Source organism: Adelges cooleyi, unplaced genomic scaffold (assembly GCF_023614345.1).
Source record: "Adelges cooleyi isolate 19-005CV unplaced genomic scaffold, UGA_ACOO_1.1 ACOO_flye_CR_arks_rails_tigmint_CR_PRNA_30, whole genome shotgun sequence".
NCBI lineage: Eukaryota > Metazoa > Arthropoda > Insecta > Hemiptera > Adelgidae > Adelges > Adelges cooleyi.
This window is the reverse complement of record NW_026095971.1, coordinates 21127669-21155169: the sequence shown is the minus strand read 5'-3', so window position 1 is coordinate 21155169 and position 27501 is coordinate 21127669. Positions and strand designations below refer to the sequence as shown.

At 31.9% G+C, this 27501-nt stretch overlaps 1 protein-coding gene across 5 annotated transcripts in view; it reads left to right on the top strand.

Moving 5' to 3' along the window:
- Nucleotides 1-27501, top strand: part of LOC126838245 (uncharacterized) — a 160609-nt gene that overhangs the window by 60168 nt on the left and 72940 nt on the right. For 3 of the 5 annotated variants that reach the window (XM_050572529.1, XM_050572527.1, XM_050572528.1), the window contains exon 2: nucleotides 2768-2855. In XM_050572529.1, the coding sequence (XP_050428486.1) occupies nucleotides 2792-2855 (64 nt within the window). In that variant the 5' untranslated portion in view covers nucleotides 2768-2791. Of the gene's footprint in view, nucleotides 1-2762; nucleotides 2856-27501 lie in introns of all 5 variants that reach the window. The other 2 variants (XM_050572525.1, XM_050572526.1) reach the window with 1 other exon arrangement.

The window sequence follows — 27501 nt, the reverse complement described above, 5'->3', positions numbered from 1 at the left end:
TATTAGTATCATGCTAAAAATGTAAACACTGCATTATATACATATATTGTTACATTTGCCATTCAAACATCCTTTCGATTTCCATTTATCATTTATATGCTACTTGACACATTAGGCGAGCATCAAGACGGTCCATTAGCGTTAACTAAGACAAGTCATGGACGGTGAAGAAACGATTGGTGGGCACGTCCACCTCGATTTACGTGCACCGTTTGGCCTTGGGGCTGTTCTTATTTTCCACTTTACCCTTCATACATATTGTAGTACACACTACAATACACACTATAGTGAACAGTATGTGCACATAGTCTAGTCTTTCCACTCGAATCCACGTGTACAATTTCTCGAGTAGGTACTCTTGCACATTCCATTTTGTTAAAACTTCTAATTCAATACCTTCTTCTGTACAGGGATGCGAACACTTGACATTTGCTCGTGTGTCTACAACAACCGTCCGTATCTGTTTCAATAGTCTAGGAAAAAACTTGCGAGCTAAACTTACAGGGATTGGGTATAATATAGTTATAAACTGCGACGTTGCACAGAAAGTACAAAGGTAAATCGGTCCACCTGTTTGCCGGCTTACTCTTGCCGGAATATCAATTATAAACCACCCCGGTGAGTTGGGGTTTTTGTTCGTCAGTGTAGTATTCAAATTAGTATTAGCCGAGTGCGAGGGTGGGATTTTTTTTTTTGCCACGCTTAACGCCGCACCCAGGTTTTTGCGGTTTATAAATATTCAAATCCATTTCGACCCTTATAATACTGTCCTTTCAACACTAGATGGCCATTCTAATGGTAGCGTGAAAAAAACAAAACTTAATTTACCGTCGCCGTTTCGCATTCAACCGTCGTGTAATTACTTATTGTAAACACACCGTACATAGTTCTTATACACGGTCGTCGTTAATTGTTGTTCTCTGAAGAAAATGTTGTATATTTTGATTTATTTTGGTCGGGCTTAGACTTATACCGCAGGATCGTATCTCACAATTAATTATGTCGCCTGCGATTGTAAGATATATGTATATTATGTAGTATAAATATCTAAGTACAAATTTTGTACACCAAGGGCACGTTTATATTTTTAAAAAGGCCAAACTTCAATGATAAGCAACTTATGCAAAGGTAATTTTGTGATGGTTTTAACGAGAAAGGTTATAAGTCAAAACAAACTTAATAATTTATGCTAAGAAGTAAACGTCCTACCGAAAATTATTTTTAATTAGACTTTTTCACTGGTAATTATTAAATTACAATTGTGATGAAAAATAAGTATATATTATGTACATCCAAAAAATGTCATACCCTTTTATTCCAAAACCGTTGTTCATTTAACGAAAATGGTGTTCAACGAAAAGTAGTTTAATTCTCGTTGGCCTAAAATAGAGATAAGAGAGTTTAATTAAAGAAACGGATATGTCTCATACTTTAATTTAAAATACTGTAATTTGTACTGACAAACGTCCCAATTCGTTCAACGGTTTTACCCACGAGCCAAGATTATTATTTAAATTTTTGTGTCATTATATCACAGCGATAAGACATTTTCCGTCTTTTGTACCAAGTACACGACCGAGAGGAACTCATAGATGGATTCCGTTCAAAGGTGGCCTGGATAGATAGTTTTCGATCAGTGGCTTCACCTGATTACACCGGGAAATATTTTGAAACAACAGAAGGATTTGCCGGGCACGCAACATGTTTTTTCCGAAACGCTATTAGGTATTTGATTTTATTTTCAAAAAACATGCAATGCACGTCGGTCTTGTTGAAAATCAATAACAGCCACTATCTATATATGTATAGTGTTATATAACACTAGTCTACACAACAGGTGTGTGCGAATCCGTGTGTAATTTAGCCGGGTAAGCCGAACAGATTACTGGACATTTTTAAAACAGAACCATATACATATTATGTATTTGTATATAAAATGTACATACACGACCGGTCATGGTTGAAAATTGAATAAAACAAACATCAGTCTGAGAGTTGTGTAATGTGCTCATACTCTATCATTGCACAGACTGTGTCAGTGATGTTATTTAGTCCTGCTAACGGAACTCCAGCTGATAATAAATCTGTGCACAAACTGTTAACTGACATCTCCTCACGCGTTGTTAATTATTTACTTTTCAAGTCAGACTCACACGGAAGGCGTGCGCTAGAACTTAGCTGTACATGTCGATTCGTTTTAACAATGCATGTGTCGACAGTTGACTTGATGATGTCTATTCGTCGAGCAGTGAGAATAATATGTCATAACTACCCCAATGATGTCCTAACCTAACCTATCCTAACCACTTGGCAACAGTCAATCTGAATTCTCAGTCGTGTGTTCTTAGCATTTAAACGTTGTACCTACAATGTATTTATATACAGTATTATGTTAAAGAAATACCGACCTTATTTGACGCTGGTTGATTGTATTGGCCTGCAAAATTTGGACAAAATAGTCCATCGGTTACGAATAGAATATGCGGTCTGAAAGGGCTAAGACACCTAATAGTTATTTGTATTATCATCGCCTAAAAGATGCATAGTTGAAGTTGGCTGGTCCGATTTCTCAAAGCTCAAAGTTTATGAATAATTACCGTGCCCAACCTGATCTACCTTTTGAATTCAAATAGAAAGTCATTCTAAACGGTTGTGTAACTAACGGGGAATTTCAGTCGGATAGTCTAAAAGGGACTAATGGATAAACAATTGATTTAGGCAAGAAGTTTGTTAATATATCTCCTGTTTGGATTTTGTTGCAGAATAGAAGAGGGAGCGCCAGAGGAACAAAATGAGGGTCTGGGTCTCGTTGTCGACAAGCTGGTGTTGCGTGCTGGGTCTGATGCTGTTAACAGGTAAACTTTGTTTTTTTATTAATACAACAACGGCAGCGATTTTGTCTTAAGAATATTTTTTTCCAGTAATTGAGATAAATCATTGTAGTACCGGCTTTGTGATGTCTATTGCAATTAGCATCATAACGATTAAAAACTAGTTACTAGTTGCTAATTATCCATGTCTATACTATAGTACATGAAATAATCATATTTACTTGAAAATGTCTTCACACAGATGTTTAAACCGTTTTATGATTTCTAAGGGAAAAGTTACAACAAAATATTATCGATTCGGTTTTTAGACGTCATCGGTGTATATATATATATATATTAGTATATCTGTATATATGTATGTGTGTGTACACAACAATATTACATGTGTGCATGATGGAGTTTATTTCCAATAGTATCCACATCTCATGTATACTCATCTGACACATCAGAAATGAGCTGACAGCGTTTTTTTTTCTTTCTATTTGAGGTTCAAATCGAATTCAAAATGATAACGTCGACTCTATTAGTTGCGGACAGACTGGTATTTTCCTTAGTGTATCAAACAGTATTGGAAGTCTTATAGGTTTGCTCATGAAACCTATTGAGCTAATATTGAAATTACATTTTCCCAACAACGTTCCCTACAATATGATTTTCATAGATATCAGTTGGATTCGGCCTCGGGTTTTAATATAAAATGAATACCCTTAGGGTATGTCACGAGGGAAGGCGTTCAGATGTGTCTTGATGTGTACCCGCTTGGCCGAACATTGATATTATAATCAAGTTGTCGGGGCAATATTGAGACCACGGGAAATCGTGACGTTTCAGTATCTTATATTATGGTCATTTCTCGAAAACCCATCATTGGCACGGTGCAGTTATTGTGATAAAAAAAAAAAAACAATCCTAAATCGGCTGTTGTACTTAAGCTGTTAGATTGGGCTGACCGACTAGATGGGGTGTAAATCTAAGCTAATAAACGAGTAGACTCAAAACTGTTTATGTGTGCGTCGGTTCAGGTTACGTTACTCCTTCAAATCTTATCTCGAACATATACTTTTTGGTCTTTTCGTTGTCTGAGCTGTAAACGATTTTCTTTACAGCAGATAATGTCACAGTGATGGGGCCATTCGAGTTGCACTACTTTCGAGGGCGACGCTACAAACGACTTTTTTTTTTAGTTTCTGACAAAGCGCCCTTAAAGCTTTCGGATTTTTCTTTGTCTCGTTACGTACTTGCCTGGAAATTCATCTTACTACTTTCTTATCCTCTCAACCGGAGCTCTTTGGACAAGCTATTCAGCAGCAAACATATTTAAACTAATTTCTCGCAATGAACAAAATATGTGCACTACTTTCGCGGGCGAAACCACTTATCTTTTCTGTTTATCACAAAAGCGACTTGTACTTACAACTTTGAAGTTGTACAAGTTTTCTTAACTAGTTTTAAAATCTGTTTCCAAGCAAAATTGCAGACATAAACTGTCCGTGCCACGTGTCAGTACGAAAATGTTTATATATTCAGTTATAATAATATGCACAACAGTATGTTTCTAGTACCTTTAATTTACTTCATAGCAAATGACAATATAGAAGCAGTTCTGTCGTTTGATGCCAAGTTAATAGCAATATAATAATCGCCATAAAACCCATAGTAATTCTTTAAAAGTACACAAAAAGTATATGTATTATAAATCACCAAGAGTAGACTAGTTCTGAACGGTTAACCCTTGTGGGACATGGGTTGCCACCCCCATGACAATTTCGGCAATGCATAATTAATAAGGGGTTCGATTACTCGAGTAGACCTGTATTCATAATGGAATGTTTTTTATTTGACTAAATCTGAAGTTCATATTCGACAGAGCTATTGTAATGTATATATTCTGAACAGAAAATAAAATTTATATCCTAAAACATAATTTTTCAATTTTCAATAAAAACTAAATCATCTATCTTGGCTGTTTGCCAAATGTGCCAGAAAAACATTTTCACTGAAAGTATGCATATAAAAAAAAATTGTACATAAAACGTTTTTTATGAGATCAAATATAAAATACACCTACGCTTTATTCGATATAAAATAATGTTTTCTACATGTATAACAATATAATATGTTGGTTTTATTGTATTGTGACATTGTTGTAATCGTACTGATGTTACTTGCATGAACGCTGTAAGGTTTATTTTTATGAATATTATATACGGGCCACAGTTAGGGTCTTTAGAATTGTTTGCAATGTTATTGTGTTATTTCAAACATTGTTGTTCATAATTCAAATAATTTATCTCTTAAAATCTGCTATTCTATAAAAAAAAAGTATAAAACATTTTTTAAACATTAAGTATAAAAGTATAACTCATTTCAACAATTACATAAAGATTGTTTTTTAGGCTATTTTTTGACCACGACTTTTTAAAATTTTTCCATTGTTGAACGTTAGATATTTCCATTTCGTTTTCAACTTGAAAGGTGCCGAAGATCTTTGAGTAATTATACAAAGGATTTATACACATAGACAGTGAACAAAGTGCAAAGTAATAATTTTTAACTTTGGCCTTCTTTTTGATCTCATGAAAAAAACTATCCCGTTTTGTGTATTCTAAAAACTCTGTATATATTAACCATAAATATTTTATTGACCAATAGATTACTGTTTTTTTTTATATTCCAAACACAAACCTCGTTTGGTCGTAGAAAATGTACGGCTCTCTTGTATAGATATACTGAGATCATTTGCCGTTTTATGACAGTATATTATACAATAAATATATTTTGCGTGGTAAGCTCTTATAACACCGATTGTTTGTGACGTCTTAAACTGAAGGTTTTATATTAACCCTATTCATTATTTTTTTAGCCTCGATGCAAAGCGAGAAGGTATTTTAAAAATAAGTTAACTTTTTAAGGTTGTACTTAGGTAATCCCTAAACGGGTTGGGTTATTGCTTACGACCTAGTAAATAAAAAATATTATTATAAATTTAAATAGACTTAAGTGTTTTCCTAACACTTAAAACACACTAATGCGCCTTCGCACAGCTCTGACTACTTTTAATGGATTTACTTTACCGCTTGACGTGGTATAAATTTAACTTTTTAATAAATTGTAACACTTTTTACAAAAACAAATTGATCCGACCTGCAATGAAACATTTACATACAATGTTTTTTTTTATAATTTAATGATATATGTATATAGAGTTTCAAGCATTTGTTGACAGTATATTATAATAGTACCATATAATCAATATTATGTAGTATTTTTGGATTTCATAATAACTATAGCACACATTTACACACATGTTTATCAGAAATATGTCATCGCATTAGCACGATGGGCAAACATTGTATATTTTACCGCATTAACCGGATCCGTATTGCCACCGATAAGTCCTTTATACTGTTGCCTGTATATAAGTATATTATAATAGTATAATCCATTAGTCCTCGTTTGCCTCGTTTCGAATCGATTGGAATCTATACAGTTTTGTAGTATATCTATCTATATATATATATAATAAAAGCGTGCAGACCGTCAGCGTATAATTAAAGGGTTTCTTGGGTAGAAAAAGGGTTGAAAAATAAATATATATAAATAATTTAAATATCTTGCCGACAAAGAAAGGTACCTGTCCGTAAGTGATTAAAATATAATTTATTCGCGTTGTACTCGCCTTGATCCGTCCTGACGGCTATTGAAAGGTATAAATTCAAAACAAATCAATAAACACAATTATTATTAATTGTATTATCATTATTTTATTGTTAAATCGTAGGACGCAGACCGTTCGTCTGGAACAAAACAGCTGACCTATATTTGTTTAGTTTTGTCCATTGCCAATCAATTCACAGCACACAGCACTTCAATACAGGTATTCTAAACCTGCTGTTTGTTCTCTGATTTTTCTAAATTTTGGAAAATAAAGTAATTTTGAAATACTTCTTCTTCTTCTGCCTATTGCTTTTGTAATGTTTTATTCTGATGGTTAGTTTACCGGATTCGGGAATGTGCTTAGACACATGTGACGCGACCATATTGAGTGCCGGTACCACCTATACGCCTCGGGTAATAAAAGACGGTGTCTCCACAAAAGTTTGGTCGTTCAAAGGCGAACACACACAGTTTGTAAACTACGTGCCTTTAAACATAATAATATATCCTCTGGCCGACAACGCGTGCGCGCTTAAGCAATGCTCGGCTTGCTTCCTCGGCTATGTCGGTTTGGATAAAAATATATTATCATGTGTAATTGTTTGTCGCAAAACGCCACAGCCGGTCGTGCAAGGAATCGCATGCCATTTTCAACATAAAACTACTTAGTATTTGGATTAAAAAAAAAAAAATAGCAATAAATTGGATTGATTTGACCTGCGATGCATTTCAAACGGTTAAATTTCATCGACGGATTGGCTTGCAGTGATCTTCATCTACTCACACAACCGGTGTACATCTTACAAGACTGACTTTTCTCGGTCCAACACATATATTTCAGTATCAATTATTAACAGTACTTTCGGTCGATTTCATTTTGCACCCTGGTCACGTCTCTATAGCCATTCCGAAACCACTCTAGTCACTTTGTACAACATTGATCTTCTCCTTATGTCAATTATTAAATTAGTTTATCTACTTGTTAGTAAAACCGACTTAAACCTGCAAACCGTCTGGCGTCTACCAATCGGAAACATAAATAAAAAGTGCCTTTATGTCAAATTCCACCGTAATAACGTTGTAGATGTGTTACATTAATTTTATGAGTTATATAACTTGGACCATAAACGTCATAACATCATCAAATGCATGTTGCTCTTACAATTTATTGATTAATGACATGCTTTAGTAAGGCGATAAAAATAAAAATGTAATTTTATAATTCACCTAGAGCTGATTTAAAGTTAGATAGGTTTTGTTCGATGAACTATATTTTATTCAAGACAAACTCAAATTGTTCCAAGGACATTTATTAATAACATACATTTTATCCTGATACAGATTAAAGGACAGTTTTCAATTACCAGAGGTTATGCTCCTCTATATCTGTGTATGTTACCCTTACAATACCAGCTCAAATACAATACAATATATATTTCTTCAATTCTTTCTTTTGTGAAGAGCTCTGGCCTAACAAATTAATTAGCTTGTTTTAATTTCTTTTGTTATTGCGAATTTTCTTTTTGTTTCAAGCGAATGTTCTATCTTGTTAATCCATTAAGCTGTAACGTAATCGTCTTAATTTAATAATGTAACTTTAATTTAATTGTTTGTATATACTGTTATAATTCACTTGTTCTTATTATAATTGCCAAGCTAAATATTGTATATTAAAAGTTATATTCATAAAAAAATCGTGAAAAAACAAATATGTAAAGTTTTTTACATTTTTCACAAACAAGAAATTCAAAGAGAAGAATATTTCTGAAGTCATCTCGTTACTTTTTCTCGAAAATGTTGTCTAACAAAAAAAACTACAGCTTTTTAACAAAACCATAAACTAACATAAACGAAACTTCTTAATAATTTTGTATTCATATATGGTTTACTTTCCAAGGAGTATATAATATTATTATGCAATTATGGTTAATTGACGAGACCATTTCAACACGAAAACAAATTCTATGAAATTGAAAAAATATAATAAGATACAACAATTGTTAAAAAAAAATCTGATTTTCACTTGTAGTATCTGAAAATAATTGACAATTATGGTGCCCTATGATTACAGCCTGCGCCTTATTATATATTTATGTAAGCTTAGGACTTTGGTAAAGATTAAAGTTTCTCATAGTATTTTAGTTTTAAGTTTAATCACTGTATTAAACGTGTTGTGGGAGCAAATTTTGTTTTACATCGCAGTGGTCCTTTTAAATTATTTCCTTTTAAAGACTATAGTTTATCCCTATCCGCTCCTGGAGGGGAAGTCCAGGGAAATTTAGGCCATTAAAAACCTCTAAGGGCTTGCTGAAAATTTGGTGTAAACTGAAAAAATTACAATTTTTTTTGCTGCAACGTAAATTCAAGTTGAATAATATATTTCGCTGTATAATTTTCGGTTCTGTGTTAGGTTAGCCGTTGTTTTTTTGATTTCGACACGCAAATTTACCGTTAAGTGTACAAAATTGCAAAATATGATGTAGGTATCTTTCTTATGCGTTCACCTTTGTTCATAAAAAAACATTATGCAATACGAACAAAATTCAATGCCAACGGGTAACAATACTTTATTTGATAATTTCACAAGTCATTTCTAAATAAGTTAAGAAGGGCTTAATCTGATCCCCTTTTGCAAACTAACAATCGGAGAGATTTAATTGGATAAATGTAGGGAGAGTTAATGATAGTAGTTAGTATTATATTACTGTCTAAAGAATATCCCGCATTAGTTTGAGTGTATTTCGGTGGATTTTTGAAAAAAATATAGCGTGCCGCCATCCGAAAAGCCTAATGCCAGTAATAGGCAGATACCGGCTAAACATAGAAATTAAATTATTATTAGGTGTATATTAATGTCACAATACAAATAAAATAAAAATAGATACCACCCAACAAAAAATATGGTTGAACATTTTTCAATTTTATTTACTATAAATCTGAGAAAAATTGGCTGATCGAGTGGGTATTTTTTTATCAAACATTTATTAGGCATGCTTCTTCTGAAAATTATTTTCAAACCAAAATATTATCCCACTTTTTCCCAAGAAGTTGGCTTAGACTGTGCTTGGTTTGGATCTATGCTGGGTTAAACTGTGTTGGTCTGCTTTTTTTTTTGCTTTTAACTTAAAAGATACTTATTTGTTTTGAAACGGCGTACCAGGAATTGAGATGGTGTAATTATTATTTTAAATGGACTTTGTCGGAAATTTAAAACAACCGAGGGTTCCGAAGGACAGAGGTCTCTCAGTCTATGTACAATCTCAGCTGTAGTACATAAGTAGACATATATTGTTTACGTGCACTATTCAAATAATAACGTCATGTTTTCATATTGAACTCAAAAAACATGAAGGTTACCTATGTAAGAATTTATCGGTTTGAATAAAAAAAAAAAAATAAATAACAGATAATATCTTATTATTATTATGTTACCAGATATTTTCAAATAATATTTGCGCCATCGCTGTCTAAACTTGAAGATGAGGTTGACCACATTTTAAAAAGAATCTCAAAATGTTTAAGAATAAACATAAAATATTCATAACAATTGTCACTTAAAAGACTATACTTCGGGGATTAGTCTGATTGTTATCATATTTTCAATTTATTTTAGAAATCATTGTTGTTTATGAAACAAAAAACAAGTTATTTTACAATATTTTCCAGGTATTTTTTAACTTGTCACTGGTCACTTGTCATATGTCAACTTTTATATTATATGAAACACAAATTTAACAAGTGAATGAAATTTACAAGTTTACCTATGGTCAAATAAGATTTTTTTTTATAAAACAGGCCCCTGTACACATTCTATAAAAGCGGTACCAACTTATCTAATAGGGTACTAAGTACTAACAAATAAACATGTTTATACTTCATAATATAATGCAAAGCACCTAAACTATTCTGTTGGCTAAGGCTTAACTGCTTTTCACTTGCTATCAGAATGGTATCATACAATTATTCGTTTTAATCAACATTTTTTATAGTAATAAGAAACTATATAATTTCTTATCAACCAAAATACAAAATTACAGTTCTTTTGAATATGAAAAATGATTATCAAAGGTTTTTTGTACATTTTTAGAAAAATTTAATCTTTTTATAACTGGTTACGTTAATAATAGATTTGAAAAAATAATATTATATTTTCAAAAATACATTTATTTTATAATAGTATTTCCTATATCAATGAGTATAATAATAATAATCAGACACAGACATTTTTGATGATGTCAAGGTGGATTTTGTTCGGTTACTTTAAACACAGTGTATGTATTACTATTCTGATAGATTAGGAAGTAAATATTTAAAATAAAAAATGCATTTCCCGTTGAGGGTTTCCCCTTTATTTTTGAAGGAGGGGTTTCCTTAATAAAAAAAAAATGTGTGACTATAGATTTTTGAGAAAATTAATGTTGTAGTATTTGTTATAGTTCCATACTACATCTAACTTTAGTCTAACTTTTAGACTTAAATCCCTAAATTTATGCTTGAAAAAGTAAAATAAAGAAAACAATTCTATCCCTTCTAGGGGAAAGAGTTTATGATAAACTATAATAAACCAACTAAATAAAAAAGACGGGCTAGCTGCGGTTATTTTATATTAATGTGACCTACCTATAATTTTCGGTATAATAAATAATAATATAGTTCTTTATTTTGTTTTTTTAGAAACGTTATACTTATGTTATTATCTATATAATTTTATTATATACACATAGTGCGTGCATATAATTATTATAATAATATATTAAGACCTCCTCATTTCACTTTAAATATTTATTGATATATTCTTTTATAATACCATAATGTATATTGTAGGACTACTATGTTGAAGTGTAATAGCAATTTACAAGCAGAGTCCTTATTTAATTTTTAACCGTCTTATATTATATCAAATGGGTTTATAGAAATATAAATGTCACGGTTGCGTAGATTAATATTGACAATAAAGTAGTAACAATATATTTAAGAAAATAAAAAAAAGCTTAAAAATTAGAATGGCAGATGAACGAGATATGTTCCACGTTAAGGCGGACCGTATTGGGCGGCCATTAATCATTTCATAATACTTTAAAAATTCGAGAAAACACAACCACCTCGCCGAAGGAGATATTAAATAAATTATCGTGTTTTCTTCGTTGGAGCACTTTTTCACAGACAATCAAATGCGAGTTATTCTCAAAATCGAACTGTCAGATGAAAATAACGCAGGTGCAACGTTTTTATAAATTCAATTTTTGTAATACGAAAAATAATATACATTGGCATTAAAAAACCGACTGTTTGGACTTGTGACATAAGACCGACCTGACTTTATTCGACACTATAAAACAATATACATCATGTAATATATTTCCAATACTTCCAACAAAGTCTTTTATTAAAAATTTCATATTTTAGTCGAAATTACCGAATTTATTTTTAATGTATTAACTGATGTATAGTGATTACAGTAACAATGTTTATTAACAAGGTGCATGAACTATGAAACTGGTATTTTACTAATTATTTAAGTTTAGTGTAAGAGTAGGTGTGCATCAAGGTTCAGCTTTGAGTCCTTGCTCGTTCTCCTAAGTAATGGACGAGATTACAAATGATACACAGGGGAAGTTTTGCTGGTATTTTGCTTGCATGCAGTGTGATCGGCTTGGGATTGTTTTAAAGGCGAAACACTTAGACAGGGTAGGCTTTGGTAAAAAAAAAGGAAAACTAATATTTGAACGGGTACGACGTGCGTTACACGTCTGTCGTTTAAAAGCGAACGTCGTTAGACATTTATTTCGTTTTGTTACATAATGTCGAAGCGCAATTTGTATTTAAACTATTTTCCAACAGAGAGCAAAAAAAAAAAAAATACACTGAAATTACAATAACGACACAAGAATAACAACGAGACAGAAGCGCATGGCCTATATGAACTATATAATGTTTTTCGTTTCAATACTGTGGGGTTGGTGAGACTGTAATGTGTTTTTTCCCCAATCTTAACGTCGGCCATTATACAGGCGTTAAGAGGACGGTAAGCGAGAAAATACCGTTCGCAAATTCGTTTTTCCCCATACCTCCTCTTTATTCTTTTTTAGATGTTTTTTTTTTTTAAACGGCATTTTGTCATCTTGTCAGTGTTTATTGGATTGCAAAATTCTTTGCCCGTCAAAAGCCTCCGACACGGCGGCGTGCCAATGTCTAAACGGTGCAGGTGTTAAAGATAAATCGACCGGTTTATACTTTTTACAGCTTACATTACACACACACACATATATATATATATATATATATATATATTGATTTTTGTATATTCGCGCGAGTACACTCATTATATATTTATATAAGATATTAAGTGAAAATAGGAGAAAAATCGATCTTCAGGGCAGCGGATACGATACGTGTGCGCATAAACGTATCAAAGGATTTGACAGGGGAAACGCGTCTGCCCCAAGGCCCGTGCTTTGTTAAGTTAAGTCTTATTTGAAAATTGTTTCCCAAAAAGTTTGCCGTTAAGTTCTTTTGCGCGTAGATACGGCGAAGAAAGTGTACGACATTATGCATGAGTTCATAATAAAGAGTGTAACCATCACAGCGCCTTTTTTTAACGAATACCGCCAATACCACAATGCGAGATACACAGTATATCTATGTTGAGATATGTATATTGAGTGGTCCGTGATAAAAGAATCACCCTGTATAAAAGAAAAAATTTTAAATGTCTAGTAATGTCTTTTGAGCGACTTATCGGATAATGTGAGGGTTCAAAAACATAATGTCAATTATTTATGAGCGCACCGTTGGATTTTTTGTGTAAATAAGAGCTTTGTGTAAACAACGACGACGGTGTTTTACTGAAAATAATATCGACACGTCTCAAAAGTACTCTGAAAGCTACATCTACAAGTCCGAGTAAGTAAAGTCTAATCGCAATTGTCTTTTATCGATAATGGCCTGTTAGAGGTGACAAAATGGCCGTATTGAAATCGTGGTATGTAACGCTGTTTGTTTTTATAACGCAATTTCCATTTGGGTCGTACGGTGACGAGACGGAGGAAATCGCGCAGTGCTTGACCACGTTAGCAGACTTACAGAGTTTGGCTACCGGTTACGATATCCAAGTGGACCCCCCGTACGATGGTCGGCGTTTGGACAACAGGTCCCTGGGCGATTTGCAGACAATAATAGGCAAAACGTACAGCCATCTGAAATGCGGATACCTTTATAGCGCTCAGTTGCATTTGAAGCTGACCAAAGACACGGTTTTCGAAAACGCCAAAAAGATAGTGACGGCGGACACGATCGAGGCTTTTTCGTTCGAAGAAGAAACGACGATAATGATCGATACGTTGTTGGATCCGAAACGGGGCTGGCTAAACGAACTGTGGTTACTCTTCATATGCACCCGTGAAATGCATGTTTTCTTAGAGCACATCATCAATGACGGTAAGTTAAGTGCGAAAATTTTAAAACAAACCAAACGAGCGGCCTCTTACGTGCTGACCGCAATTGACAAACGCATCAAAGACGGTTGTGCGAGCGAAAATTGTTTCAATATGGAATCCGATAAATGCAAACACTGGTCATTCGAACAATCGCAGCAGCAAATAGGATGTTTTTCATGCTCAAAAAAACCGCTCCAATCGTCCGGTGAATACAAAGACAACGTGATGTACGCACTACAAAGGAACAAAGAAATTTTGCATATAAATTTCAACAAAAACCAGAATCTACGACGAGTGCGGCTCTCGAGTTCCCAAGTATTGTTATCCGAAGGCTGCTTGTTGCTGTTTGGCGATGATAATGCATTCTATTGCGAAGAATTCTTGGCCACCGGTTCGGATCGTGTCCGGGTAAAGTTTCCAGGATTAGAAGCGGATAGGAAGATGTCAGCGGTCAGATCACTCGGAGTGTACCAGGGTAAGGTTATCGGCACGTTGAAAATAATAATGTTGCAAATAATATTGTCGTATACGAATCGACTGAGCGTATCCGAAGACATACCAGCAGACGTCGGTATGTTCAACGTTGAAATCTTTGACAGGTTTCAACACTTAATGATGTTGAAAGATGACCAGAATTTCAAAGAAATCCACAATGGATTTTTATTTTGTTCTAATAATGTCGACAGTTGCATGTTACAACTTAACGGTACCATTCCTTTGTTGATTAAGTCAATTACGGTTAAAAATCATTTACCCAAAAATATAAAATCGACAGCGACCGATAATAACAAGTCCTTAAGCGAAATTATTACAGAGGGCGAAGAATTGATAGATAAAATAATTTACCAGATTGGAGAAAATCCAATCAAGTTGGTGCAATCGTTTTTGCATATGGTCGAAGATAGATTTTTAAGCTAAGACTACAAATATAAGGCATACCACCAATTTTTTTTTATTACAACTTTATAACATATAATATATTTTATATAATCATAAAAAAATAATTGCTCGTATTACAATTAAGGAACTTTTGATGTAATCATAATGCACCCCTATCTTTGTTATTTCGGTTGTGGAAATATTAAAATTAACAAAACTAGAATTTCTGCACAATAATATTAACTTTGTATGTTAAGCATCACGAAAAAACACTTTTGGATTTCTAAGTTTTTTTTATTGTCAAATCAACAAGACCAAAGTTAAAACACAAAACAGATCTATCGATATATGTCAAACAGTTTAAATGCAAATATCTGTGTATTGGGAGGTATGATGTTTGCGGATGATATAATGTAAGTGGTGGAAAGTCTGGAAGAATGGGTGGGTGAGAGACTTGAATAGTCGAGAGAAGCGCTTGAAGGGAAAGGACAATAGATTAGTACCAGTAAAACGGAGACAATCGCCTTTGATTTTGGAAAAAGTTATAAGGCAAGAAAGGTAATGCAGGTGGCTGATGATTAGGTGTGTGAGGTTGATAAGTTTAAGTACTTATAGGTAGTTCAAAAAATTATGGGTATAAGGGGGACGTTAAAAATAGAAGAAATTGTGGATAGATGAAGTGGAGTGGAACGTCAGGATTTTTCATGTGACAGAATGTTGCCTATAAGATTGAAAGTTATACATAGGCCGGTAGTGAGGCCAGCTATGTTATAAGGGACGGAATGTTTGGCACTAGACAAGAAAACAGAACAGGGAATGAGCGGTGTAGAGATGAGAATGCTTGGATGGATGAGTGGAGTGTCTAGGGAGGATAGAATAAGAAATTAATACATAAATTGGAGTATGGGAGTTGCATCAATTGTAGGGTAAATGAGAGAGAATAGTTTGAATGGTCCGGTTATGTTATAAGAAGATATGGGACAGAGGCCGTGAGAGAAGTGTAGGACTAGAGTGTCCGACTCCGTGATGATTTATTAGATTTAAGTACCTAGATATCATAATAACAGTTTTTATCTTATTCATCTATATTGATGAAATCTAGTCTAAGTAAACACTGTTTAGAGTTTTCAATGTAAGTCAGCTAGTACCGGATTCGTAACAATATCGATTAAATACCATTCGAATAAGCTATGAACAAAATTTCAATTATTAATAAAACCCAGTGAGATATTGAGTGGCCCATAATAAAAAATTTACTCTGTAAAAAGTTATGATCTATGTACAGACAACGTAGGACGAAGAGGCAAAGAGAAGTTAATTGTTTTGTATTTTTTTTCTCTAAGCTTTGGCAACTATATATAGTATAGTTATAGTATTTTGTAGGTTTTTGGTTACACGTCTTTTTGTGTTATTGTGAGGAATCTTATATTTGGCAAAAACTAATCGACAATGTCTTTTTGATCATCCAGGGTGATTTTAAAATGGAAATATTTAAATAGGTCATTAAAGATAAAAGGCATTTTTTAAATTAATGTTATCTCTGATAAGTTAACACCCAGTGATCTTAAAATTAAACATCGACAACTTGAAAAAAACGTAAACTATTAGCTATAAAAGAATAATTTAAAGATGTCTAAAGTAATATAAGTGATATATAAATGTAAAAGGTATACGATATACAGGGTGATTCATTAAGGATAAGACACTAATTTTCTCGGAATATATTAATATTTTGAACTATATTTTTTCCATGATTTTTAGGTACACATTGTACTATATTTTCCAATATTTTGAAAATTTGTATCCCCAATACTTGAAGGCCAAAAAAGGGATTTTAGTTTTTATTAAATGGCAACATATGTTTTTAACTACATACATTTGTAGACAAAAAATAAAATAATATTTTAGCGTTTGAATTTCGAAATATCATTTATTTGTTTAATAGCTATGACTTTGTTAAGATACTACATTTCTCTAAATAATTATCATGTTTCTTCGGTTTTCCAAAACCGGTAGCACATAAAATTCATATTAATGTTTACATTTCCATTTGGCGATAACACTCTAACAAAAAAAAGTCACTAGTATAAAAGATTTTGAAATAATGATAGACAAACGGTTCTTACCTACAGATTACCTATTCCAAAACAGGTGTACAGGTTGGTTTTACAAACCCACTTTATCACATTATTTTTATGCGTGTAATAAAACTACTCATCTTTGTAGTAACAATTGAAAATATTAAGAAATACAGTCAAAAAATCAAATTTTTATAAAGCTATTACAAATGAACAAATAAATGAAAATTCAAAATTCAAACGCTAAAATATTATTTTATTTTTTATCTACAAATGTATGTAGCTAAAAACATATGGTGCCATTTAAAAAAAACTAAAATTTCCCTTTTTGGCCTTCAAAGATTGGTGATAAACATTTTCAAAATATTGAAAAATATAGTACAATGAGTACTAAATAATCTTTGAAAAAAATATTGTTCAAAATATTAATATATTCCGAGAAAATGAGTGTCTTATTCTAAATGAATCACCCTGTATATATAACAAGGTCTTACTAACCAAACACACTGTAGACACAAGGCTTCGGAAACATACTGTCAATCATTTGTAGGCACCCCGTACGAATTTTGTGTAAATAAGAGCATCCCATAAACCACAACAGGATTTTCATGAAAAATATATCGACACACGTACATTGAATGCTAGATCTACAAGTTCGAGTAAGTAAATAATCGCGATCGTCTTTTGACAATGTGTTTTCGATCCTACAGAGTGATTTTAAAAAGGCAAAATTAAAATAAGTCATAAAAAAAGATTAGGCCTTTTTAAATTACTGTTATCTCTGATATATTAAGACTCTGGGATCCTAAATGTTAAAAATTTTAACTTGAAAAAAACGTGAACAATTTATTTTAAGAGAATAATCTAAAAATGTTTAAAATAATCTAGGCGATACATTGTTATAAGGTGTATACGATATATGTATAACAAGGTCGTACTAACCAAACACCCTGTAAATACGCGGTTTCAAAAAAAAAATGTCGATCATATGTAGGCGCACCATACGAATTTTGTGTACACAAGATCTTTATGTAAGCAACAACGGTATTTTACTGAAAACAATATCGACACGTCTCATAAGTACATTAAAAGCCTCATCTACAAGTCCGAGTAAGTGAAATCTACGCAATCGTCTTTTATCGATGGTAGTTGCTACCAATAGTTGATACCGATGTAATTTATTGTTTCATAGATTATAAGCTACTGTAAGAGGTGACAAAATGGCCGTGTTGAAATTGTGGTACGTGATGTTGTTTTTTTTTATAACGCAATTTCTATATCGGTCGTGCGGTGACAGGACGGAAGAAATCGCAAAGTCCATAAGAACATTGATAAAGATACAGGGTTTGGCTACCGGTTATCCGGCTATTCAAGAACCATACGATGCAGAGAGTTTGAATAACTGGTCCCTAGAAGATTTGCACACAAAAATAGACGAATTCTACAACCGACTGGAATGCGGATACCTTTTAAGCGCTCAGTTGCATATAAAATTGACGAACGACGCGGTTTTCAAAAACGTCAAAAAGGATGCCAAACCGGAAACAATTGAGGATTTTTTGTTCGTTAAAGAAGTGTCAATAATGATCGATTCGTTGTTAGAGCCAAAACATGGCCGGGTAAATGAACTATGGTTAATATACATATACGCCCTTCAAATGAGGGTTCTCATCGAAGGTATCGCCAGTGGTCGTGGTAAGATAAATAGTGGCATATTAAACCAAAACGAGCAGATGGTCAATCACGTACAATACGTAATAAACAAACGCATCGAAAACGGGTGTGCACCCGACAACTATTTCGATATGAAATCAAAAGAATGCAAACACTGGAGCTTTGCAGACGAACAACCGCAAATTTTATTTTATTCTAATAGTAAAAGGCCAAATAACGACGACGTGATGAGCGCATTACAAGCCAACAAAAAATTATTACGTGAAAACTTCGACGAAAACCGGATTTACAAACTACTGAAGTTCTCGGAGTCTGAGTCGTTTCCATTCGGCTTCATGTTGCTGTCTGACAAAAGGAATTTTTTCGAATACTTCATGGATGATTACTTGGCCGCCAATTCAGACCGTGTCAAAGTACAATGTCCGGGATACGAATATGAAAAGAACTTGCAAGCAGTCAAACCACTCGGAGAGTACCAGCATCAGGTAATCGGCACGTTGGAAATAATAATGCTGCAAGTAATATTGTCGTATACCAATCGATTAAGTGAGTACGGCAACTATAATGCAGGCGTTAAAAAGTTCCAAATTAAAGTCTTAGACCCGTATCGAACCTTAATGATGTTGGAGCACGACATGTTTTTCGATGAAATCTACTTAGGATTTTTACAATGTTCCAGTAATCTTTCTGAGTGCAAGTCACTTCTCAACAAAAACATTGTTGAGTTGATTGGGTTGATTACGACTAACCATAATTTACCACAAATCACATCGAGAGCGACCGATAGTGACAACTCCTTAGAAGATGTTCTTACAGTAGGCGAAGAATTGATCCATGATATTAAAAACGTGATTGGAGAAAGGTCAATCCGGTTGGTACAATCGTTTTTGAAAATGATCGACGACAATTCCGTATCGAATCTTAATGATGTTGGATTCACTTTTCACTTTTCAACAATATCTACTTTGGATTTTTAAAATGTTACTACGATTTTACAGTAAGCAAGTCACTTCTTAACGATCCCATTGTTGAGTTGATTAGGCAAATTACGACACATCATAATTATTTTTTAGCTATTTAACATACAATTTATTTTATATAATCATAAAAAAATAATTTTTCTTATTACAATTAACATTTTTTTTGTTTTTTTGATTTTGGGAATATTAAAATAATTAAAATAATTAAATGTATTATTTATTTACAATAAATTATAACGTTTTATTTAATATATATTCGTCCAGGACTTTTGTTTGGTTAAGACACACGAAATAGATCTCTGGCTCTCATCATGTGGTTTGTCAAATCATTAAAATATAAGTAAAAGTGTAAAAGACAAATGTGAGAACAAGAAAAACGATTTCAATTGAACGGTTTAAATGCAAACACCTGTGTAATATTGTCGTACTCTGTTGGTGCGCTGCTGTTTACCAAAACGTTGAAACTATTTATTATTTTAATTTTTTTAATGTAAGTGAAATGTATAGGTAATTGTTTTAAAGAACATTGCCAAAATTGTATTTTACCATAAATAACAAAATATCTAATTTCATAATACATATTATACAGAACTTGGCCTATTCCAGAACAGTAATTATACTACTATGTGTACAGTGATTTTCAAATTATATGCTTCTGTAATTTTCCTGAGGGAGCTTGAAGTAATCATCAATTGAGTAAAACCTAACAAAATATTTTACAAAATGCAAAAGCATTAATTATTATCCACCATAGTAGAATAAAGAAGAAAATATATATCTGTGTTTAGGCCGCGACTCACTAAATGGCATTAAGTATTGACAACTTTGGTACATAAACGCATTGATCGGAATTGATTTCGAAAACAAAAATGTGGGTGCCTAATATTATGCAGACTATAATATTATTCACAAAATATAATATCTTATTTATATTAAATTTTAGGCTTCTAACTCTGTGTACCGCTATTGATATGTCCGTGATATCAATTATTTTTTTCATGATTTCTCAAACATACAACTGAGTTATCATTATTTTATCATCACCTCACTTAATATTTCCCTGATTTATCAAACATATGACCACCTACTGTATAAAAATAGTTTGTGGTATGACGGTGTTATCAATACCGAAACCTAACATTTTAATACGCATTATAGAAAAAGTGACGTGGTATTTTTACTTCCTATAAAATTAGTAAACGAAATGGCAGATGCTCAGGTCGCAACACTTATCGATTTGAACACGCGTTCAGTGAGATCAGTCCACATGACTCAAAAGTAAATCAGTGTTACCGCAGATATTAGCGTAAAATTTCATAATATAACCATGGATTAGATTAAAAAAAATTATCTTATCTAAAATAATATAGTAAATTATCATTAAGATCTTATGATTCATAAGGACTTTATATAATAATATTATAAGATATCTGCATTTTAACGAAGGTCTACCATCTTCTAATCGATATATTGGATAAAATAAGATGTAAATGATATACATACATTAAGTCCATTCTAACCGAACATCCTGTAAACACGAGTTTTCAATAACACATTGTCAATCATTTGTAGGCGCCCCGTATGAATTTTGTATAAATAAGAGCATCCCGTAAACAACAACAAGATTTTCATGAAAATTATATCGACACACGTAAAAGTACATTAAAAGCCAGATCTACAAGTTCGAGTAAGTAAATAATCGCGATCGTCTTTTGACAATGTGTTTTCGATCCTACAGGGTGATTTTAAAATGGCAAAACTAAAATAAGTCATAAAAGATATTAGGCCTTTTTAAATTACTGTTATCTCTGATGTGTTAAAACTCTGTTATCCTAAATGTTAAAAATTTTAACTTGAAAAAAAACGTCAACAATTTATTCTAAGAGAATAATCTAAAAATGTCTACAATAATCTGAGCGATAAACTGTTATAAGGTGTATACGATGCATGTATAAAAAGGTCGTACTAACCGAACACCCTGTAGATACGAGGTTTCAAAAGCAAGATTTCGATCATTTGTAAGCTTACTGTACGAATTTTGTGTAAATTGTGTGTAAGCAACGACGGTATTTTACTTAAAATAATATCGACACGTCTCACAAGTACATTGAAATCCACATCTACAAGTTCAAGTAAGTAAAATTCACGCAATCGTCTTTTATCGATGGTAGTTGCTAAAAATAGTTGATACCGATGTAATTTATTATTTCATAGGTTATAAGCTACTGTAAGAGGTGACAAAATGGCCATGTTGAAATCGTGGTATGTAATATTGTTTTTTTTTATAACGCAGTTTCTATATCATTCGTACGGTGACGAGACGGATGAAATCGACAAGGCCAAAAGCACACTGTTAAGGATACAGGGTATGGCTACCGGATACGCAGTTATGGAAGAGTCATACGATCGTCAGAGCTTGAACAACTGGTCTCTAGAAGATTTGCAGACAAAAATAGACAAATTGTACGACCGACTAGAATGCGGATACCTTTACGGCACTCAGTTGCATTTTGAGTTGACGAGAGACTTGGATGTCGAAAACGCCAAAAAGGCTGTCACGACGGAGATGATCGAGGATTTTTCCTTTGACGTTGAAGTGACCATGATGATCGATTCGTTTGTGTATCCGGAAGCCAATCGGGTAAAAGATCTATTGTTACTTCTCCTCTACGCACGACAAATGCGTTGCGTCATCAGAAGCGCGTTAGGTGCTGAAGATTTAACAAAAATAATAAGCCTAAAAAAATTGTTGGACAGGCAAATTCGATCCCTTATAGACAAACGCATCAACAACATCGGGTGTGCTCCCGATAATTGTTTTAAGACGAAATCCCAAGTATGGGAACACCAGCCCGTTGCAGAGGAACAACTGCAGCGAAAGAGAAAATATCATTTTTTTCAAAGAAAAATGGCTAAATCAAACAACAACGGAACTATAATAAACGCAATACGAATAAACAAACAGTTTCTGCATATAAACTTCTTCCAAAACCGGGCTAACCGACTAATTCGGACCTCGACGTCTGAAACACTTCCGTACGGTTCCTTGTGGCTCTTTCGTGACAAGAGAGCATTCAAATTATTTTTTAGTGAATTCTTAGTCACCGATTTGGACCGTGTCAGAGTACAGTTTCCGGGATTGGATTCTGAAAGGAATTTGACAGGAGTCGATTCACTCGGAGAGTACCAGAATCAGGTAATCGGCATGTTAAAAATAATAATGTTGCAAATAACATTGTCGTATACGAATCGACTCAGCGAATCCGATGACATTTTAGCAGACGCAGAGAAGTTTAACAATAAAGTCTTAACTATGTTTGTACAATTACTAATGATAAATGACGACGCGTATTTCAAAAGCATTTCTGAAAATTATTTTACATGTTTCAATAATGTTGAAGAAGGCAAGTTACTTATAAAGGAATACGCTGTTTCAATAATTAGGATGATTACGGAGAAATATAATTTACCCCAAATCGAATCGAGAGTGACCAATAGTAGCAAGTCCTTAGTCGACATTCTTAAAGTAGGCGTAAGATTTGTCGATAAAATTGAAAACAAGATCGGAATAAATCCAATCTTTATCGTACAATCTTTTCTGAATATAACCAACGGGACAAACTCAATTCCCTGACTGTTTTGTTAAGACTACAACTACTACTAATAAAAAATTAATTGTTTGTATTACAATTAAGGCACTTTTGATGTGTTTATAATGCACCTATCTTGGTTTTTGTTTTTTTGGTTGTGGAATATAAAAATAATTAAAAGTAACATTTATGTAAAATAAAATATAGCGTTCTATTTAATATAAATCGGCCCAGAATCTTTGTTTGGTTAAGCGTTAAAAGAAAAAGAAAATTGTGGCTCCTATCAGTTTCATTTTCAACAATGTGGAAACAATAACATTATTTGTTGATATATGTCGAATGGTTTACATGCAAATATATGCGAAATAACGACGTGCTCTGATAGTGTTCTATTTACTGTAAGCTTGCCAAAACGTTGAAAATATTATTATTTTCTGATTGTAGATTATTATTGATTCTAATTGTAGATTTAGGAAGTGCCGGTGTATCCAGAAGTAAAAGGGAAAAAGTAATATTAGCGAATAATCAAAAATAATAATAACATAGACTAATGATAATTATTTGACTGACTTTAATCTAACGCACAATATAGGGAAATAAGGGGATCTTAATATCTAATTACTAACAAATAATAACACTACTTTATAAGAACAATACATCTATATAGGTATTGTTGTTATTCAACAGTTTTTAAATTAATAATAATACATTTAAAAATAATATGGTAATAAAATAATATATCACCACGGATAGCGGCTATAGAACGGTATAAAAAAAATGACACTACAACTTAACAATGAAGAAAACTAATTAAAATAAATATAAACTTTAAAACAGTCGTTTACAATCACATAAATGTATACATTTGTGTGGACAACTGTCGTGACGCGTCGCTATTATTTTTTAGTTATGTTTAATGTATCAAAAAATGTAGATCTGTGCTCAAATAATTTCCATAAAATATAGGTTTTTAGATTGACTTTGTTTAATAGATTTGTTTTTTTGATTTTCCAGCCAGCATTCTGCTGGCTAAAAAACTTGATGTTTCTGTAACGGTAAATTGTTCAACAACGCTGGCATTTCATTTTTTTGAAATAGTTATTTCTTATCATTGAGATTCCGTTTATAAAAATATAGACCAATTATTTGTAGCTTAGTTACACAGAAAGATAATTAAGAACAGCTGAATCCATTTATTTTGATTTAAATATCAGTATTTTATTATTGTTATTTTTACAATTTTCTTTACTAATTATCTTATATTTAATATCTGGACAATTAATAGCGGGTAATAGATTCTAAAATAATAAGACTTATCTTATAGAAGAAATATATTGCTTAATATTCCCTTGTTTAACAATACATTTTTTTTTAAAAAACATACTATTAAACTATTTTAACTGATTACTAAGGTTATTTAAAAGTAGCAGTATTAAAATTGCTTAAAAGTGCTAAAGTTAGTATTTAAATTTTACAATTATTTTGTAATAAAATTAATTTTTAGAGATTTAAATTTTACGGAATTTTTAAGCGGCAAGTTTGTACATGCTTTTATAGACAAAACTGTTATAAACAATTTTTTAAACTTAACTGTTCAAAAGTTATAGCTATTTAAAGTTCAAATTAGTGCACTATTAAGTAGCATTTATAGCTATATTTGAGCGAAATAATTTGGTTTTCTTTTGAAAAAAGTATAATATATTACCTGAAATATTATTTTAAAGAAAAAAAATATACTTTAAAAATGAATAAAATGCCTAAATTTTCATTAAAAAATTTATCAGAAAAAGTACTAATCGTATTCTTTTTTGGAGACGCTATTAATTATAACGAAACATCACATTATAGGATTTTTGTACAATATGTAATAAGTAATAACGACCGGTGGATGCCGTTATACAACACACATAAACTACCCGTGATAAAGAACGATTTCAGTATTTGTACAGGTAATATTGACCGACAACCGCAAACCAACGCGTCATATGTCTGCAATCACTATCAATATTGTCATAAAAATTATCATCATGTAGCTTAATCAGTGAGATGGTTTCTTGACTAGAATTCGCCTTACCCACTCGGACAACTCCACCTCCTATTTTAAAAATTACTATTTTAAGTGTATGACTGACTAATGAATAGTTTATTGATGGATTGAAATTCTAGATTTAATGGGATTTATGTAGGTATATTTTTCGTCTTTTAGGTACTATTTTCTATATGACATTGTTTGATAAAATGTTGTCTCCAATATCCTGCCTTAACAGGATTAGAACCGCACATACCCGAACTAGAAAGAATGATTTCTTAGTCCAGAGGGGTTAATTTGGATTTGCAATTGATAATGTATTAGGCTTTATTTTATACTCGGAATTTTCATTGTATGAAATGCGCGAGTGTAATACAATAAACGATACACTATGTAAACAACACACGTTTAGTAATATTTTTTTTTGCGTCTTATTTACCTTAAATTCGTATTAGTATGAAAAAAAATATGAGTAATAATGATAAAAATCTCCATGATGGTAGATGATATACACAGATTTTTCGTACTATTTAATGCGTTCGTGTATAAAAGACCTTGAAGTTTTATTATTTTAAACATATTCAATATAGGCACACAATTTATTGTATACCTTTAGGTCGAATTTACAAAAAAGAAAAAAATTTAAATACATACATAATATACAAAATTATTATTTAAATAATAATAAAACTACTAATTACGATAAAAACATTAATTATACTACTTGTAGTGTATTTTATTTTTATCCATATTCATACAATTGATCTAAGAACACCTAACAATGTCTAAATCCGGTCATAAATTATATTTTTTTTATATTCATATATTAAAAAAACTTATATGGCTTTATCATTACTTTCCTAAATGATTGTATGTACAATTTCTTAAACGGCTTGTATAGAAAACACGTCTTAAGTAGTGTTATTTATTGAAATAACAAAAAACTTATTTTTATATGTCGTTCTGTATGCTTGTTCAAATAGTTGCAGTCATACACCAATGTACTTAATAAGAAAATATTCCAAACAAAAACAACATCTTTAAATCGACTTAGTTATATCATTTGAAGTCTCCAACGTTAGAACGATTTTGATTATTATTATATTTTGGGTCAATTAATTTCTTACTTGATTATTTAAAATTGCATGACAATTGTCTGTATTTCGAGTATAGTTTTTTTATAAATGTGTAGAAAAAAAATATATTTTAAGACTTACAGAATAAATTCCATCTTTAATGGAATATTTATAAATTAATATAGCTGTTTGGCTATTAAGATGGTTTATAGAAATATTGTGATTTACCAAACAATAAAAACTTCATTGCTCAACGATTACCTTAAAAGTATTGAATGCAGGAAGTATTTAAGAGGTTTTATATTAGCAATGATTACGAAAAAAGTGGTTTTAATCCATTTCCACCACGTCAATTTATTTTTAGGTTAATTCGTATTAGCCTTAGGATATTTGAACCCTATTTGAATTTGAATTTCACAGTAATAGTTTTCAAAACCGATTGTGAGTCCATTGATACATTGATCTACACGACGTTAACCGCTTTAAATTGTGTTTAAAAACTGCTATACTATGTATTATAGCTACGGTAGGAAATGTGTCAATATTTTTGTAGTCTTCAGTATATAAACATTCGACACATACATATAAATATCGTAAAAATGTGTTTGCACTAATAGAATATAATAATAACATATTATAATATATTTTGGTTTTTTTTTTTTAATGCACCATACTGCTTATAGTTTTTTTTGTTTTTTATTATCAAAACGGTAAATAACGGCCGGTATTCATGAAAATTTTTCTCAATTTGCAGTATAAAATAAAAACGATATTTTATCGATGCGCAGGTTTCAGTTGAAAATCTATTAATTTGCTGTTCAAACAAAATTGTTTTTGCGTTTTCTGCTGTTGTTGTCGTTGTAACTGTTCTTATTTGTATAAATGTTTCATATGCGAAAGTATTTCACTGAAAAACGACTAATTTTTTGTTCGATACAGGTCGATATATAATACTATTAGTTTTAATCGCTTTGTACAAATTATTGTTTTAAAGTTACCACAATAGTTTTGTTCCTGAAATTATTTTTCTGTTAGAATACAATTTAATCACCAATTTTACATGTAATAGATTTACAATGTACAGTATATCTTGGTTACCTCTACTTTAATCTAATTTTAACTCCAAAAACTACAGTTAGGAAAAATGAAGTTTAAAAAAAATGTTCAGCAACTTTTATGGAAAATATATTAATATCACTATTCTTCAAAACTAAAATGCTTTGCCTAAATTATCAAAATTTAATCTATTATATGATACCGGGTGATTGGTT